We start from the raw sequence: 18,549 nt of genomic DNA, 5'->3' as shown, positions 1-18,549 counted from the left end.
TGGTTTTATAGGACTGGATTTAAATTTAGATAGGCTCTAAATCAAAAGAAATGAAGTTACCTTCAACTCAAAACATTTCCCTGTTGTGTGTTTGTTAAAGGTATCACAGTGCCTTTTCTCAGTATCATAGCCACCTCCCCTCTTAAACAGGCCTTCACTAAGGAGACAGTTCTACTCTGTCATCAGGGTGGAAATTGACAGTTATGCCTTGCATATGTTTTTTCTTTTTTTTAATGGAGGTACTGGGGATTGAGCCCAGGACCTCATGCATGCTAAGCACGTGCTCTACCACTGAGCTATACCCTCCCCCCACATATGATTTAAAAAGAAGTGTAGACTTTAAAGGAAAATGGTGTTATATTAACAAATTAATGAGGCCTTTATAAGAAGTGCATCCAGTAGTGTTGGCCACCAGCAAAAGAGTGTTTTGAAAGCAGTGTATGAAGTAAAAGGGTGAGCACTGCTAAAATGATCAGGAGCATCTATAAGAATAAAGTACCCCAAACGGACAGCAGTTATCCCAGGTGGATTGGACCTATAGCTGTGTGCCCAAGGACATTGCTGGAATGCAAATGTGGGTGAACATGAGTATCCCTTAAGCTTCCTTAGTTACCAGTACAACGGGCGTGTGGTGGTAAAAATGAGTGTTCTTTGCAGTTTGTGCACAGTAAGTATTCTTCATGCCTGATTGTTTGCAGGCAGTTTGGTTAGACACGTGGTCCTCACATTCATGTAGAAGAGATTGGAACACAAGCTGAGGTAAATTCTCAGTAGAGTACCTTCTTAGAATGTCTTCCAAAATAGCACTATTGAGAGACTCCATTTTTTTTCTTTTCAAGCATCTTCATAATACACTGTTTTGTAGTTTTCTTCTAAAATCAGCCTCACAGCCTTTGTACCCTACATAGGTACAGCACCTGAAGTTCCGACCTTCGGGGATCTGCTTCCTTTTGTGATTACTCACTGCATGTGCAAGAAGCCCCAGTGAAAATACGACTCACCATGAGAGGGAGGACATCAGACTCTCTGCTAGCTACAGCCAGCCATAATTACCATAAGTTGGCAGATCAGTCCCCTAAAAAGGCTAGAAGAGAGCAGAAATAAAGCTGTAGGTATTCGTTCAAGGGCTGTAGGTGGGAAGGGATAAGGAGACTAGGAATGGTATCTCCATATGGTGGTGTTTTAAAGGATTCTAGTCATCCTGGAACTAGCTAGAGGGTAGTGTGTACCTGAATGCAGGTTAGAGGGGTAAGAGTCAGGCTGTGCGTAACCAACAGAGTGAAATAAACTATCACTATTTCCTCTGCACCATGTCACTTGAAAATTACTGTCAGCTGCCTTTCATAATTGTTCATATGATGATGCAGAGGCAAAGAAGGATCTGTTATCCTAGAAGTATTAAATCGTGTTCTTTACATGTTAAACTGATTTTCTTTGAAAATTCATGATTAGTGTAAGAGATGACTGTCCTTAGCTGTTACAAACAACAGCACATTGTACAACAGCAAATTGTACAGTTAGCTGGCTGTAAAGTGTAGCTTAAACAAATAATATTTTGTCATATATTACCTGTATCACAGTTCACCTAGAATTTGAAATTTGTGGATTGGGCAGCAGGGATTATGAAAGACCCATATATTACGGTCCCGTCCCTCAAACTCAAAGTGTGTGAGATGTACACGTGCTTGAAGCAGTTAGAGAGCACAGGGGCTGAGGTCGGTGAGGTGGCCACTGACCGTGACCAGAAGTCCTGGTGTGGGGTAACAGTGGCCTTGGTGGTCTGCAGAGATTTCCCTGGGTTGGAATTGCCCATTGAAGCTTCACGGAGGTTTTCTTGAGGGAAACTTAATGAAAGAATTTAGACAGGAAGAAAGAGAAAGATAAAAATATATTGAATCCTAAGTATGAATGTATCTTTTTGGTTTAAGTATGATTATTAAAATGTTCATAGAAAGCTTTCAAAGGATTATTTAAGTGAATGGAGTCTAGCTTTGTGCTTTAAAAGAAGAGTTTAGGTATGGGTGGAAGAACTGAAGGACTAAACCATTGATCTTTTTTCTTTTGTGAGCCCTTTTTCCCCCTTTCCTTCTTTCCTTTCTTCCTCCCTCCCTTTTTAAAGGAAGCAGCTGTTTTGTAGAAAGAGCATTTCAAGTCTAGGTATATAAGTTTAGGCAAGCCAGCCTTTCTAAACTTCAGTTTTCTGGTCTGTTAACAAAATATTTAAATCTTCTTAGGGATCAGTTATGCTCATTTGACTCCCTCTTTTTCTTTTCTTTGATCTTTATTCACTCAGTCCCTTTGTCCCTGCCATCCGTAAGATTTTTCTAATTTTCCCATATTTAAATGTAAAAAGGCTTACACATCTTCTTCATTTTGTTTTTCTCTTCCCCTTTCCTAACTCTTCCTAACCTCTTGGCCTTCTGCGTTATCTCCTATACTCTGCACATCTGAGACAGAGCAGATGTTTATCCCATCGGTGAGAACATTTTATTAAATGAGTATGTTACTGCATTTTAAGATTTGAGATAATTCATTTCAAGCATAATATGCTTTCCTGTGCCAAGGTTAAAAATTACACGTCAAAATTCTACAGGCAAAGCTTGTTACTGAGGCCACTGGCAGGGTGCTAGCACAGAGCTACTTCCCTACTATTTCATTTATTTTCTACTGAAAAGACAGGGGCTGTTGTTGAACATAATGTTCATATCAGGTTTCACTTTTGTACTGAGTTTCATTTCACTTAAATTTCTGAGTAGGTCTGAGTTCTGTGTTTCGATGATATGGTGGAGAGTGGAGGGGAAGAACATTCTGTGACTTTATAAGAAAGCTGTGATTCTTAGTATTCCCTTTGGGCTGTTCTCTGGTCTCACTTCAGACTCTTTGCTAATTTTAACTAATCATCAACAGCTGAGAAATGCCCATTTATATGTTCTTTGTTCCTACTTTCATCTAACAGCTTATAATATAGTACAGTCGTGCTTTGCCCACCCCCACCCCCCAAACTGTGGAAACCTTTTTTTCTGACTGTGATGCTGTGTTTTATGAAGTACTTAAGTTACAAGGGTATTTTCTCCTAATGGCAGATATTAAATCCCTTTTTGGACTTTAGGAGGTTCATATGCTTACAGAATTATTTGTGTGACCCTGTTGAAAATGAGTACATTTCAAAATGGGTACAACCTGTGAAATTACTTGGCTGAATCAAATGTTTACTTCTGAAAAACTAGAGCACCCTAATAGTGTGCTATTTGGAAGGAAGGCAGAGATGGTTTCTAATCCATCCTGTAGTTGAAATTCACCGCCATAGTATAATAGCTATTTAAGTTTTTAAATTCTTAAAGCCTTAAATTAATTTCATATTTCTGTGAAAACATTTAGCACAGTTACAAGCATCTGATGTGAGAATTTGTTTTCCTTGTACCATACTTTTGGTACTGCTTGCTTGGTTGTTATGTTTACTTTTTCTGTTTTAAAAAAAATAATACATGCTTATTGTAGAAAATTCAAGTATAGCAAGACATAAAGGAGAAAGCCAAAGTGTTCCCAACATAAAAGACAGGCATCAGTAGTTAGTGAACATCATTCCCTCCCCTCATTTTATATATATGACATCATGCTATACATGCCATTTTGCAAAAACTTTTAAAACTCTCCCAGCACTTCTATTAAGAAGGTATTTTCATGTCAGTCAAAATACCATTCTTTTGAAGGGCTGCAGAGTATTCCTTCATAAGGATATGCTATCATTTACTTAATGCTAAGGATATACCATAATTTGCACAATACCTGTCTTCTTCATATGCATTTGGCCCATTTCCTGTTTTCCCCTGTTAAAATACCCCTGCAGTGAAATATCCTTGTATGTGCCAACTTAGTACACTGTGCAGTTTTTTCTTTAGGGTAAATTCCTAGGAGAAGGATTGTTCTAGCAAAGGATGAAAATGGAAGCTCTTTTAGATCTACCAAAAAGGTAGATGAGAGCCCAGTTCCTAACCCTGGGTATTGTTGGTTGGTTGGTCTCAGGTCTCTCTGTTCCTTGTGGTGCAGCTACCACAGGACCAGGAACCATAGTGACAAGATGCTCACTGGAGTCCGTGTAATTTAGGGATAGTGCTGTGGTGAGGAACTGGTCCAAACTAGAAGCCAAGTGCACCATCTGCCTTTGAAAGTTCAAAAATGAAGGTGGCTTACTTAGCTGGATGAGATGTACTTTTCTACAAATGTGGTTCCCTTCAATATGCTAAGCCCTAATACCACACAAAGACATGGGAAAATCCCTGTTTTCAGGGAAGCTGTGGTTTTAGTGGCTAAGCATTGTGTTTATAAGTAGTAAGATGTGGAGGCGTGTGAAGACCTCAGTGGCCATCCTGCCAACATCCTGGTTTTATGGATGAGGCTGTGAGATCCTTCATTGTCGAGTCAAATGCTCAGAGTCACTTCACTAGAAACACAGTAGGAACGACAACCCAGATATCTTCACTTTTCAATCCAGTGTCCTTTCTAGAAGGCCATATCAGAAGATTTTTACAGAAGCAGGGCCATGTAAAGCTTAAAAGCACAGTTTTGGAATCTGATAGATTTAGACTAAATCTTGCATTCACCAATTTCTAACACTGTGACCTTTGACAGGGTACTTAACATGTCCAAGATTTAGGTTTTTTGTTTTTGTTTTTTTAACCTGTTAAATGAGGATATTACCTCATAGGGTTATTGAAGAGATTAAATAAGATAATTTTTTAAAGATATTTCAGCATAGTTCCTGTAACGGGACATACTCAACAATGAATAAATTAATAATAGTTTGTTTAGTGATACATTCTAAATCATTTGGACCCTAAGATCATTGGGTTTTAGAGTTTTAGATAGTGAGGACCCTAAGATCATCTGCTTCAGTCTTTTTATTTTACAGATAAGGAAACTAACATCCCTGAGAGGTTCAGTGACTTACATGAGACTCACAGCTCCTCCAAACAGAGCCTAGCTCAGGGCTCAAGTTTCCCAGCTCCTTAGAGCTATATTCTTTGTGACTTTGTGGAATGAGTGAAGCCAAAAGTGTTTCAATATATTTTTCATGAAACTACTTCTAGGAATGTTCTGGCTTCTAGTGTAAACTTTCTTTCTTTTTTTTTTTTTAAATATTTTTATTTATTATTGTGCTATTTATTTTATTTTGGCCAGGGTAGGGGGAAGGTAATTAGGTTTATTTATTTTTAGAGGAGGTACTAGGGATTGAACCCAGGACCTGGTGCATGCTAAGCATGCACTCTATCACTGAGCTATACCCTCACCCCGTACACTTGCTTTCTATATACATTGTCACCATATAATTTGGTAATCTTGAACTCAGATTAGATTGACTCCTTGATGTTTCTGCAAGAAATTTTAGGTTTTACCATTTTGTTAATTTTGTTTTCCTTTTTTTCAAAGACTGTGTTTCCCTTAGTTTTGCTTGATTTCTTCTCCAAATGATGCAAAATAAAGTTTTCTCAAGTCTTAAAATAAAAATTACTTTTTTCTTTTTGCATTTTGGTTGTCTTGATTATTAAAATCTACATCTGTAGTGTTTGTTATTTGAGGATTCATATGTTTTCAGAATACAGATTATATAAAATCAATCCTTACTCAAGGAAAATAGCAGCTGATGTTTCTGCCTTGAGACATTTAGAGAAAAAATTACAGCCCCTCAACTCAAGAAGCCTTTCACTTCTGATAGCAGTGCAATACAGCCGGAAAATCACACGAGACAGGGTGTAATGGAGTGCTCAGTCATCAGGTCCAGAATCCAATTGGCAGGGATTCAGAAAAAGGAAATCAGGGAAGCTACAAAAATGAAAGGAGTCTTGAGCTTGAAAAAGTCTAGAATGTGGTGTATCATGGCAGAGGCAAGAAATGCTGACTAGGACCAGGAGAGACAGGACTTTATATACTTGGGTGTGCCTGCATTTGTATGTGTGGATGCATATGTGGATGATGTGTCAAAACTTTAAAAATCCTTTTGTATCTTTTCCAGGCTTTCCAGTTTTCCCATTTTCATATTTTCTTCGCAGCTAAACATAGAACTTTGCCTGGAATGGATACTCAATAAAACTTAACTGAATTAAATTATATTTTTAGGGTAACAATTTCCTGTCCACACTCATACACTGTGTCTCTGGTACTATTTATCCACCTGTTGCTAACATGAAAGCTCCAAGTCGCTCTAGCTTGCCCTGTAGCCTAGGATTGCAGGGAGCCATAAGTAATCCTCCCTCCACCTGCAGGCCCCAGGTTGGAAGTGGTTCCATCACTAGAGTATAAGACCTGGTGTTCATACCCACTGAGCTGACAAGCTTGACTTCCCATCTGTTTTTTTCCCCTCTCTGCTTGCTGCTCCAATTACACACATCTCCTAGGCAATAAAATAAGTTATTAAAGGGCAAAGATTTAATCACATTCTCAGCATTCTACTTTGGATGAGGAGTAGATGAGGGAATTGGGTAGATTTCCGAGGGAGATCTGCCCAAGTACACAACAGAAAAAATAATGTATATCGTAAGCTCGCCTCCTCCTCTCCATACATAAGACCAAAGCCAGATATGTTCAAACACAGGCACATTTGACACCTGACAGGTATATTTAATGAGCCCAAATGTGAAACATTATATTTTATCTGAAATGAAGTCTATTTTGCATTCTAGGTAGAAATTCTTGCAAATAAAGATTATTTCACTTATCTGCCTAGAAGATTTAGGCAGTATATTATATATAGCTAATATTTATCAAGCATAGTGTTTAATGTGTACAGTGACTAATGACAGTATTGGGAGAGTTGGAAAATTAAAAATGTGAGGATTTCTAGAGAAATTAGAGCCCAAATTGCAAGGAGATAGAAGCATGTACCTATTCCTCTGTCACATGTACACGAACACACACACACGTACACAGACATATATGTGCTGCATATACACAGGCTAAACATTTTCCCCTTGGGCTTATAGTTACAAGAGAGCAATTTATTTTAATTCTTTAATATGAAGCATAGCCAGGCTTTTTATGACATATGGTCACCCATTCCCTATCAGACCCCTGAGTGGTGGTAGAAAGTTAGAATTATTCCGTTAACCAAACTTGGGGTTACTTCCTTCTTTGGAACCTCTTTTCCTAGTGTCTAAGTGTTTAAGCTCATCTAGCTAAAAGAAATATTTTGTTTTATAAATCCCAGCTCCTACATGAGCGGTTCTTTTTAATTTGAAGAGTAGCAGGTCTTGGAGACCATTTTAAAGAATATCTGACCAACTTTCTCACCCTAAACTTAACTAAGGAAGAGCATGGGAAGATAATTTTCTTAAAGATATCTTTAGGAAGTAAGATAAAGTTTACATATTGCTTTCTAATAATATCAAATAAATTGGGTATGAGAGTGCAAGACTTGAGATTCACTGAGCTAATGTGTCTTATTAATGAAATTGTATTTCTCTTCTAATGAACTTGGTCAGGTAGGAATTATGCATAGATTTTCAGAATACATAAGAAAATAGTTTACTTTTGAAGGAATGCTCCCTGTAGTGTTTTATCTCTTACTTTTTTCATTCTGTAGTATGCTGTTTCCCTAAGAAAACAAGTTTTTCTCACTTTGTCAGATCCACTGAGTAAAACTGAAGCTTCAGGAAGATGTTCTGTCACCCTGCAGTTTTGTTTGCCTACCAGTAAACATACTGCTGAGTAACCCAGGGCCACTCATAGATCCTAATATGAGAGTAAGAAAGGGGATTGAGGCTCTTTTTCTGGTCACCTAGAAAGTAGAGTGTTTATCATCACTAGGAAGCAAGTTGTTCTACACCAGGGTCTCTTCTTTTTCCTAAGAGGCCATTCCTTATGTTCTTGTGTTGCTTTGGTCTAATTTGATGAATACCTGAAATCCTGGGCACTAGCACAGTAGACGTCAAATTTTCCCAAAGGGGAATCCCCATTAATAATCACACACACTGCTTTGCTTGGTGAGATTGTGAATTGTTTGGATTTCTGTCTGACCCTAATTATTTCAAGAAAGTTTCAGGAACACTGTAGCTTTCTTTCTTTACAAAGGTGGGATCCAATGAGCTTTAATTTTGGGAGCATTCCCTTGTACATTTACATAGAAGAGGGGCACTAGTGTCGTTGGATGTTATCAAACATAGGAAACAGAGTGGTGCTGTGGACAGCCATTCCTGTGAAGTACTGATCGGTGCTCATTTCTTATCATTGGAAAGAAAAATAATGAGTTTCCAGACTACTCAGAACAGATTATTTAAGTATTTCATAATAAATAGCACAGCTTTAAGAGTCTTACTGACTCTACTGGCTCAACTGAGTATTTACAGAAAATTACTACCTCACAGAAGTCTACAAAGTCTTCTGGCTTTAGACGTCAGTAGGATAACAGCAGTTAAAGCTTCATATTATCTGTTTATTCTTTATATCACTTTGTACATCTGGCAGGGAGCGGGTGGGGATATTTACATTTGGAAAAAAGCTTTCTTTAACAAAACTACTTACTTTGAAATTTCCTTGTATTGCTATCCTCAGTGATGGAAGGAATGGAAGACTTGAGTAGGGGGGTGATACACCCAGTTCTATTCAAGTTTCTTTTAGAGCCAGAAAAGACCCAAAGCAGTCACTGTCTTCCACTCATGTTCTGCCACAACTAACCAACATTCAGAAGAAATCACACAGGATTAAATTAGATAATAGATTCCAGCCAAACATTTTTATATGTACTCCAGTAAATTAACATATTCTTATGTTTTTTTTTTAAATGTTCTCAACTGTGTCTTTGCTTCATCCTTTCCAATTATATTTTTCCATTACTGAAAGCTTCCTGTCCTTTCCTGTTACAGGATTATAGCTGGACAGACATCCGCTGCCCCTTTGAAAAACGAAGAGATGCAGCATGCGTCTTTTGGGACAATGTAGTATACATTTTGGGTGGCTCTCAGCTTTTCCCCATAAAACGAATGGACTGCTATAATGTCGTTAAGGATAGCTGGTATTCCAAACTGGGCCCTCCAACACCTCGAGACAGCCTTGCTGCCTGTGCTGCAGAAGGCAAAATTTATACATCTGGAGGTTCTGAAGTTGGTAAGGACTTCTTCAGTATTTGTGTTTGGGGAAGTGCTTTAAAGCCAAGTAACTTGGCTTTCATATTTAAAAATGCAGTTGGCGTTATTTGTCCAGATACTTTTTGACATACTTTAAATATATATGTCATATTTTAGAGCTCATTTCCCTGAAGTTTTACCTTACTGCTCCAATGTCCAAGATTATGTTAATTGTCCATTTTTTTTGTCATGACAAAGGTTTCATTGATGCCATTGGGATTTTAGTTTCATTGATGCCATCTGGATTAGTTGTTTTATATATGAAATATTATTTGCTTTAAAGATTTCAGAGTTTGGCTTACTCAGACCTTTTAAGACCTCTTTACTACATTCAAGCTTTTACAATCTGTATTATTTTTTCTTTCTCTGTATCAGAAAAAATTAGGAATAATATTTTTCATTTGCTTTTTTCTTTAGCTTTTTAATGAGCTAACTGGTAGTGGTATCTTATGCTTATTAATCAGAATGGGGTGTGGGTATGGGCATAAAAGCCTATCTCATTGATAGATAATTTGTTAGTCCACTAGTGGTCTTTTTCTAAATGAATAATTTTTCTAAATGAATATTCTAGGTGCAGACTAGACACATAATAGCTTTTATATGCTTTCATCTTTTCGAGTAATTTCTTTAGCTAAATAATGGTCTTTATAAAAAAAACTAGGAAGACCAAGTAAACCTAAGGTATGGAATTTAAATGTTAAGTCTTTTTATTTTCTTTGATGATTTTTATTTTATTTTATTTTATTTTATTGATGACTTTTATATTAGCTCAAAGAATGTTTTACTTTTGGTCCATGTATTTATTTAAGTTTTCACATACTGCCCCCCAACTAGATGTCAAATGAATACAAGGAAGATTATGATTTTCAAAGTGTGACTTAAGAGAGAACTTTTTCAATATATGTACCCCAATGTTCTTAGCAGCACTATTTACAATAGCCAAGACATGGAAGCAAACTAAATGTCCATCAACAGATGACTGGATAAAGAAGTTGTGGTATGTTTATACAGTGGAATACTACTCAGCCATAAAAATAATAAAATACATGAAATAAAATATTTTATGTATGATTGAAGCATTATGCTGTACACCAGAAGTTGACACATTGTAAACTGACTATATGTCAATAAGATATATATATAATATAAAATAAAATAATAATAATAATAATGCCATTTGCAACAATATGGATGGACCTAGAAATTGTCATACTAAGTGAAGTAAGCCAGAAGGAGAAAGAAAAGTACCATATGATATCACTTAATGTGGAATCTAAAATACAAATGAACATATTTACAAAACAGAAGCAGACTCACAGACATAGAAAACAAGCTTATGGTTATCAGCAGGGAAAGGGAGGGGTGGGGGATAAATTGGGAGTTTGGGATTTGCAGATACTAACTATTATATATAAAACAGATAAACAACAGGTCCTCTATATAGCACAGGGGACTATATTCAATACCTTGTAATGGCCTATAATGAAAATATGAAACTGAATTAACTGTGCTGTACACCAGAAATTAATATAACATTGTAAAATGACTATACTTCAATTGAAAAAAAAAGTTAATGGTTAACTTAATGTTATGTGAATTTTTAAAAAGCAATTAAAGTTTTAAATTAGAAAAAGGGTAACCTTACCCCCTCTTTAAAAGCATCTTCACAGTAATTCTAATACAGCATATTTCAAATATAATAAATCCTAAAGATAATAGGTAGTATTTTATAGATATACTTTTTGTAGAGAGTATAGTAGATAATGTCATTTCTTCAGCATTTGTTCTACTAAGTCAGTTTTTTACTTAAATAGTGGCTTTTTATTTTTGCTATATACTGTATGTTTTCCCCTAGTGTCAACCAACTGAATGTACTAAGTTGGAAATGTTTTAAAAAGTTAAAAAGAAGTTGTTAGTCCTAACCATTACTTATTCCTTTTGTTACTCATTGAACTTTGCTCTTCATAGACTTTGATCTCGATAGAGAATTATAAGGGTGTTGTTTTTAAGTATTGGAAAGGTCTAGATGAGAAGTAACTTTGGTAAAGTTCTAACTTCTTTTTTCTTGGGAAGGAAAAAGAACACTTCATCTTTAATAGCATAATTTCTAAATAGTATCATTTCTAAAACTCTTTATTGAGCTCCTATAATGTGTAGAAGCTGCAAAACAGGATGAATTTATGTTTTGGCATTAAAATGTATAATCAAAGTACACTAGAAGCATGCAGTGATACCTGGAGTGAATGGACCAGCATGACTTCAGGCCCTACCCACACAACCACTGAGAGCAGTCAGGAAGAATAGTTTTGTTAATGATACAGTGGCTGTTATAGAACATTAAATGATAAAGCTTAGAATACTATCAGATAGTAGTTTTCATAATTTAAGATATGGATTCACTGTCTGTAAATAGCTGTGCTTTTCCTCTTTAGTTAATTCTCATCATGCATAACTGGGGTGGAAGATACACATAATGCTCCTTCAGTTTTTCTTTTGAAATCAAACCAATTTCTTTTTTTGAAGTTTAATTACCAATGAATAAGTCTCTCCAGCAGATCCTTTTCTGAATATTTTCCAAGGTCTGTACAAACACGGTTAGCTTTTTGTTAAACTAACTCTGCATTTTGTTGTTGTTGATTTGAGCATAAAAAAAACTCTGCAAACCTAAATTGTTCCCTCCAGTAATTAAATGACTCAGCTCTACAGTCAGCTCACTCTAAGCCCACACACACACTAAGTTAAGCATGATGGGGTTCTTTTCTTTTACAGGAAACTCAGCTCTGTATTTATTTGAGTGCTATGATACGAGAACTGAAAGCTGGCACACAAAGCCCAGCATGCTGACTCAGCGCTGCAGCCACGGGATGGTGGAAGCCAACGGCCTGATCTATGTTTGTGGTGGAAGTTTAGGGAACAATGTTTCTGGGCGAGTGCTGAATTCCTGTGAAGTTTATGATCCTGCCACAGAAACGTATGTATCAATTTCAAACTCATTTCACAGTTGATTTTATTCTATAAGCTCGGTGGAAGATGTCAAAAGGCAGAAGGAACCAAACAGAAGACTTTTTTTCTTACATTGAGGATATACATACACTTTTGAATGTGTGAGGGTCAGGGGCATGTTTACAGCCCAGACCCTCCCTCTACACAATGAGAAATGGCTTGACCCTTATACCTATGGGAGCCCCTCTCTTTCTGTTTCTGTTTGTGCAATAAATGCCTATAAATGAGACAAGTCTGATCAAATTCATAAAATCTTTTTATTTGAGAGATCAGAAAATGTAGGGGAGGAGGGAAAAAGTAATTTATGATTAGTAGTAAATTTGCCTTTAATTAGAAATATATATTGCTTAATGTCATTACTGAATCATACCCCTAGGTATGTCTTTTTTTGAGTTTGTGCTTACCAAAGTATGTTTAGATTCATATTTATTAAATAAAATTATTCTTAAATTGAGTGGGAAGTAAATTTTAAGAAGTAAAATACTAAAGCAATAAATGGTTAGCCAGTTTTTCTGACCTTGTAATTCATGATGGAACTCATTCAGTGTAGCCAAATGAAATGTGCTAGTCATGGAACAGTGGGGGTGGTGGTAAGTATAGTGACATTAAACTAATGAGGAAATGAATACAATGATATCCTAGTCAGACCTTTTGTTGATACTCAGGAACATCCAAAAAACTTCAATAGGAAAAGTCATCTTCTTGTTTAAAAGGATTGTTCTTCCTTTATCAGAACAAGTTATTAGGTAAATATGTTCAACTTAAATGTTTTCCCAAAGAGCTCCACCAAAACTCTTGTGCTTAAATTTTGTATTTAGGATATATAGCGGACTACAAAACATAGAGGTCTTCCACTCCAGCTTTTGCTCTTTTTAATTAAGAGTAAAGATTTAATTATAAAATACTATTGTCATTTGTAGTTAATTATTTTTGCTTCCCACTTGTTTTTAAGGGATTCAAGGAAGCATACTCAGTAACTCCTTTCCCAAACAAAAAATGCAGTTACGATTGTTTTCCCCTCATTTTTTGCTCAGCTAGTCATCCATGTTAGGAATAGAATTGGAAAAAAGCTTATCTTAAACTTACCTTTGCTGGAGTGTTAAGACTAGGAAATCTCTTGAGATCATCAAATTTACTACTTTTCAAAAATGTATCTTTGTACTTGCCAGGGCACACTGGGGATACCCTGTGTCCTCATCTGATCTTCCATCCATTCAGCTAGGTAGCCACCCCATCTAGCCTCAAACTATAGGAGGGGTGTGTATACCAACTGTCCTCCATCCTGTATGAGTCTCTATCACCCACAAACACTATACTCAAAAAAGTATTATAGCATACTAGTTAGAAAATCTCATTCATTCTGCGGCATAATTTCATTTCTAAAAAAGTCTCAAAGTAGATCATACCATATAAACTTCAGGCTTCTAAATTTTGAGATCTTTATTCAGGCACTATTAGTGTAAATCAGTATAATCTTGCTAGTAATAGCAGGAATAAAGGAATTGTACAACCTCAATATTTTTTTTGAAACTAGTTGAATATATTGTTATGGAATATTTTAAAACTTGCACAACTTTAGCATTTCTTTAGGATATATTGAGCTTATGTATTAAATTTGAATTCTCTATTCTCTTCAATACCCTTAAATTTTCCTAGGTGAAAAGCTAGTATGAATATAATTATCCAAGTTTCAAAATAAGAAATGTTATACATTACTGTGTTTTCCTTTCTAATATTTGACATCCATCCAGCTTATTTTTGTAAGACTGTTTCTTTTCACTTTTGAAAAAATTTTAAGTGCTTTTTAACCGGAATATTAGATTGGAAGCTAAAAAAAATGAAACCTATGGAAACAACACGACATACTTTTACAGTCGGAATTTTAAGAAAAGCTACTAAATACTGAACTTCAGGTTGGAGAGAGCAAGGACCTAGTGCATACTTTGCATGTGAATTACAGGAGGAAGGAAGAGTGTTTTGAGGAATTTCCTTAATTCTAAACCTTAAGGAGGCTTAGATATACATAAAAATTTGATGTTATTTTATATCACAGACATATTTAGAGAAGAAAGTGGTATGTATATTGAGTTTTTCCAAGTCAGATACTCTGTTTAATGCACTTTGAAGCTCACTGTGTGGAGAGGCAGTGGAGCCCAAGTCTGGCTTTCCCACTTCCGAGCTGTATGCTGATCTTTTTACCTGGAGGAGCATGTGCATTTATCCTGGAAAACAGGAGGACTATTGCCCACCACACCTTAACAGAATGCTCTGAAAATGAGACTGTTAGGCCATTTTTCAAACAAATGAAAAAATGGTCAATAGAAGACAACATAAGAGTTCATAATGTTTCAGAGTTCATCATTATGCTCCAATTATGTTTTGAAAAGTTAAATTTATTAAATTATTTAAAAGAAGAGCCATAAATAACCTGGAGAGTTACCCTTATGCCAAATTTCCCTTTTGTTGTTGTTTGGAGTCTTATGGTTTAAATCAGCTGTTAGGAACACAAGCCTGTGTGCCAGTACCACCTTTAGAGTCACAGATGGCATTTGTGTGTATGGGAGCATATGCAAAAGAAGAGATTGAACCACATAGAAAAAAATAACTAAACAAAACTCTCTGTGTGTCTCATGCTGCTACCTGTGAATTAGTATCCTTCAACATTTGTGTCCACATTTATATTCTCAATCTCATTCTTTATTATGATCATGCCTGTGAACACAACATGCTAATAAGTAATTAAATGTGACAGAATGCTAATAGTACTTCTGTTACTAGAGCTGCCTAAAGTTCTAAGTGTATAAAGATGGATGTATGGCTAGTAACAGATATGCTAATGTGCTGATCACTAGATGCCCAGGATAAATTTGTGTTTACTTACACATATGTAAATACTAATTACTACCAGATGTGACAATATTAGTCCTTTATATTTTCTTACATATCTTCCCCTTCTTTTTTGTTACTGTTTTACAAGTTACTGTGAACTACAGGAAATGGATTTCTTCCAAAGACATGTTAATAGTCTCCAGATATCCTCTATTTCTCTATCCTCTCAGAGTTGAAAAGAATAAAATCCCTGTTTACTTCACCTATAAATAATAAATTGTTCAAAACCATCGTTAAACTTTTGTTTTCTAGTCTTCCAGATGTGTGTGTGTGTGTGTGTGTGTTCGTAGTACACATGTGAGTGATTTAATTGGGAAAATAGACTTTCATTGTAAATTAGTATGAGTCCTTTTACTTCCTGTGAACAAACAAGTGCAATAAAAACTTTCTCTAATTTTTTTTTTAGATGGACTGAGCTGTGTCCAATGATTGAGGCCAGGAAGAATCATGGACTCGTATTTGTAAAAGATAAGATATTTGCTGTGGGTGGTCAGAATAGCTTAGGTATGTGATGTTCATTCACTGTTCAACTTTCCCAATGAATTTGCTACTATTTTCTTATCTGAAATTATTGAAACATTTCTTAAGATCTAAGCATTAATCCCATACATTGTTATACTTATTTTTGTAGCTTCTGGGAACTAACATTTTATGAAATCTTGTGATAACATTTAACATTCCTGTCCATGAAATGGGGTATGGCTACCAGTCATGTGACAGTCAGATGGCTTCTGCACATTTCCAGATACCCCTTGGAGAATGGAACCACACTAGCTTAAGAACTATTGAGTTCTTCAAAACATTTGAACTTCAAAACAACTTTTAAAACTTTTAAATTTAACTTTTAGGACTTGTATCCAGGCTCTGAATGGCAAAATTTCCTAAACATTTTTAAGCGTTTCATGAAAATATCAATATTACTTTTTAAAATGAGTAAATTTGACCTTTGTATTTTTCTTAAATAATGTTGTACTGAAGAATCTTAAATAATTGCTTTTAATAATGTAGAATCTTGATTGTCTGTAGATAGTCCACAAAGCTCATTTTAGTCAGTACCTTTAATCATTACTTACGTAATAACAGAGAAATGACTTCATTCCCTTCTGTCTCTGCCCATCGCTATTTTCTATAAACTGCTGAAAGATAAATGGCAGAAGGAAAAAGAAGGACATTGGAATAATTATAAACTATAAACTTAATCAGAAGGAAAATTCACTGTTAGGTCTACTTTTTAATTTTTCCAGAACAGATAGAACAGTTTTGATTTTGTAGAATAAATGTAAATATTTATGATTCTAAAAAAAGCAAATAAAAATTAAGTTAAATTTCTATTGTGTTAAAGTAAGAATAAGAATTTAGATGGTAGATATGTGGGCATTCATTATAAAATTCTTATAACTTTTCTACATGTTTGAAATTTTTCATAATAAAATGTTGAAAAGATGCAAAGAATTAACTAAGAGATCTTAGAATTGTTCATATAGTTGTTCATGTTGTTTTACTCTTTTGAAGGTGGTCTGGACAATGTGGAATATTATGATATTAAATTAAATGAATGGAAGATGGTCTCACCAATGCCATGGAAAGGTGTAACAGTGAAGTGTGCAGCAGTTGGCTCTATAGTTTATGTCTTGGCTGGTTTTCAAGGTGTGGGTCGATTAGGACACATCCTTGAATATAACACTGAAACAGACAAATGGGTCGCCAATTCCAAAGTCCGAGCTTTTCCGGTAACGAGTTGTTTAATTTGTGTTGTTGATACTTGTGGAGCAAATGAAGAAACCCTTGAAACATGAAAAATGAGTGAACTTCAAGACCCAATGGAGACTCAAAATCATGGCCATGAGTACTTTGTTCCAAAGAGTTTGGTTACAAAGTTTTAATTTGGTGTTTTGTTTTTTTAAAGGAAGTTTCAAGTAAAGAGTCCTATAAAATAGATGTTTCTTTTATATGGACTTCCTTACTCAATTCAAAGACCATATTTCAGCTGGCCTCATAACCAAGAACATATCTAGTAAGAAAACTTGAAAAATTATAAACACTTGGTGAAAATATGAATTCTTAAATAAACTTCACATTTGTAACTATGATTATGACAGAATGAGAGATTGACTCATCATTGAAGCAGTCTCATCTTAGCTCTATATTCTATTTTCATACATCATAGAAGTGCTATGTAGTTAGGTCTGTTGCTTCTGTTCAGTCAAGCACTAAGAAATAGTAGGAACTGTAAGTCACAATAGGCAACTCTGATGTAGCAGCTTAGTCTCACATAATTTAGCTTGTCTTCATATGTTCCATTTAGTGCCAGATGTATTCCATTTTAAAAGCAAGCCAGAGTGAGTCAAGGCAAAAGCATATCTCTCACAAAACTTCATAAACACATTTTGGGAATTAAAAAGGTACCCAACTCCTCATAAAATACATTCAATCCAATTAAATAATTCCATCTTTTTAATGCAAAATGCCAAGCTTAGCACCCACCACTAATTTATATCACTTGTATTTAACCAGTGGTTAAAAAAGGATTATGCCTCTTTAGTGCTCCCTGTTAAATTAAATCCAATCATAATAAGAATAATTATCTAGTAAAAGATAAAGCTATTTATAGCAAATTTCTAGATCACTAGAATAGCACTGATAGTCACACAATGTCAGTATTGACTTTGAACTTCTTATGGATTAAAAAGGTACATGATTTCTTTTCCTTAGCAGAATATATCAGAAATATTTGACCCATTGTCTCTAAAAGTTTTATAATTGAGTGATATATTTGTCATCTTGTATTAATTGCTTTTATGTGGTCAGTAAGTCTTTTACAAAGCCAGCTACTAATTTCTTTCCTAGTAATGTTTTGCCCTTTTACATTATGGAATGTATGTATAGCCATGCAAAGCTGTCGCCATCAATGTTTTTATCTGATAATATTAAATATTTTTAAACTTAAAATAGACTGCTTAGTTTTATTCATTCTTCATTTTATATGTGTTTGGTAATAGTTGTTATTGAAACTTGTGAAGCAATGTTTCTATTTGAATTTTCATTGTTTTCTTTATATGTTATAATGTTAAACCTTAGAAGTGTTTAAGTGAAAAAAGAATTACAAAAAGCATAATGATAGATGTATTTATGTAGGGTTTTTTATGTATGTAACAGCTTTATTGAGATATAATTCACATATCATACAATTCACCAAGTCTACAATTCAGTGGTCTTTAATATATTCACAGAGTTATGCAGCCATCACCATAATTTTGGATCTCTTTCTTTGCCACAACAAGAAACCCCATACTCATTAGCAGTTATGGGGTTTCTCCATTTTCCCTGTATGAGTTTCCTATGGCTCCTGTAACAAATTACCACAAACTTGGTGGCTTAAAGCAACAGAAATTTATTCTTTCACAGTTCAGGAGGCTAGAAGTCCTAAATCAAGGTGTTGGCAGCAGTGCTTCCTTCTGGAGGCTCTGAGGCAGAAATTGCCTGTGCCTCTCCCAGTTTTTCTGGTGGTTGCTGGCAGTCATTGGTGTTTCTTGGCTGATAA

General features: G+C 35.2%; 1 protein-coding gene across 3 annotated transcripts in view; it reads left to right on the top strand.

Moving 5' to 3' along the window:
- Positions 1-17,957, top strand: part of KLHL7 (kelch like family member 7) — a 57,897-nt gene extending 39,940 nt beyond the window's left edge. For all 3 annotated transcript variants that reach the window (XM_010987180.3, XM_031455042.2, XM_064487509.1), the window contains 4 exons: positions 8,856-9,096; positions 11,886-12,087; positions 15,415-15,512; positions 16,521-17,957. In XM_010987180.3, the coding sequence (XP_010985482.1) occupies positions 8,856-9,096; positions 11,886-12,087; positions 15,415-15,512; positions 16,521-16,804 (825 nt within the window). In that variant the 3' untranslated portion in view covers positions 16,805-17,957. The remainder of the gene's footprint in view (positions 1-8,855; positions 9,097-11,885; positions 12,088-15,414; positions 15,513-16,520) is intronic.
- Positions 17,958-18,549: the final 592 nt, after the last annotated feature.

The sequence above is a fragment of the Camelus dromedarius genome, chromosome 7 (genome assembly GCF_036321535.1).
Source record: "Camelus dromedarius isolate mCamDro1 chromosome 7, mCamDro1.pat, whole genome shotgun sequence".
In the NCBI taxonomy this organism is placed as follows: Eukaryota; Metazoa; Chordata; class Mammalia; order Artiodactyla; family Camelidae; genus Camelus; species Camelus dromedarius.
Note: the sequence above shows the minus strand (reverse complement) of the source record. Positions and strands in the feature narration are given on the sequence as shown.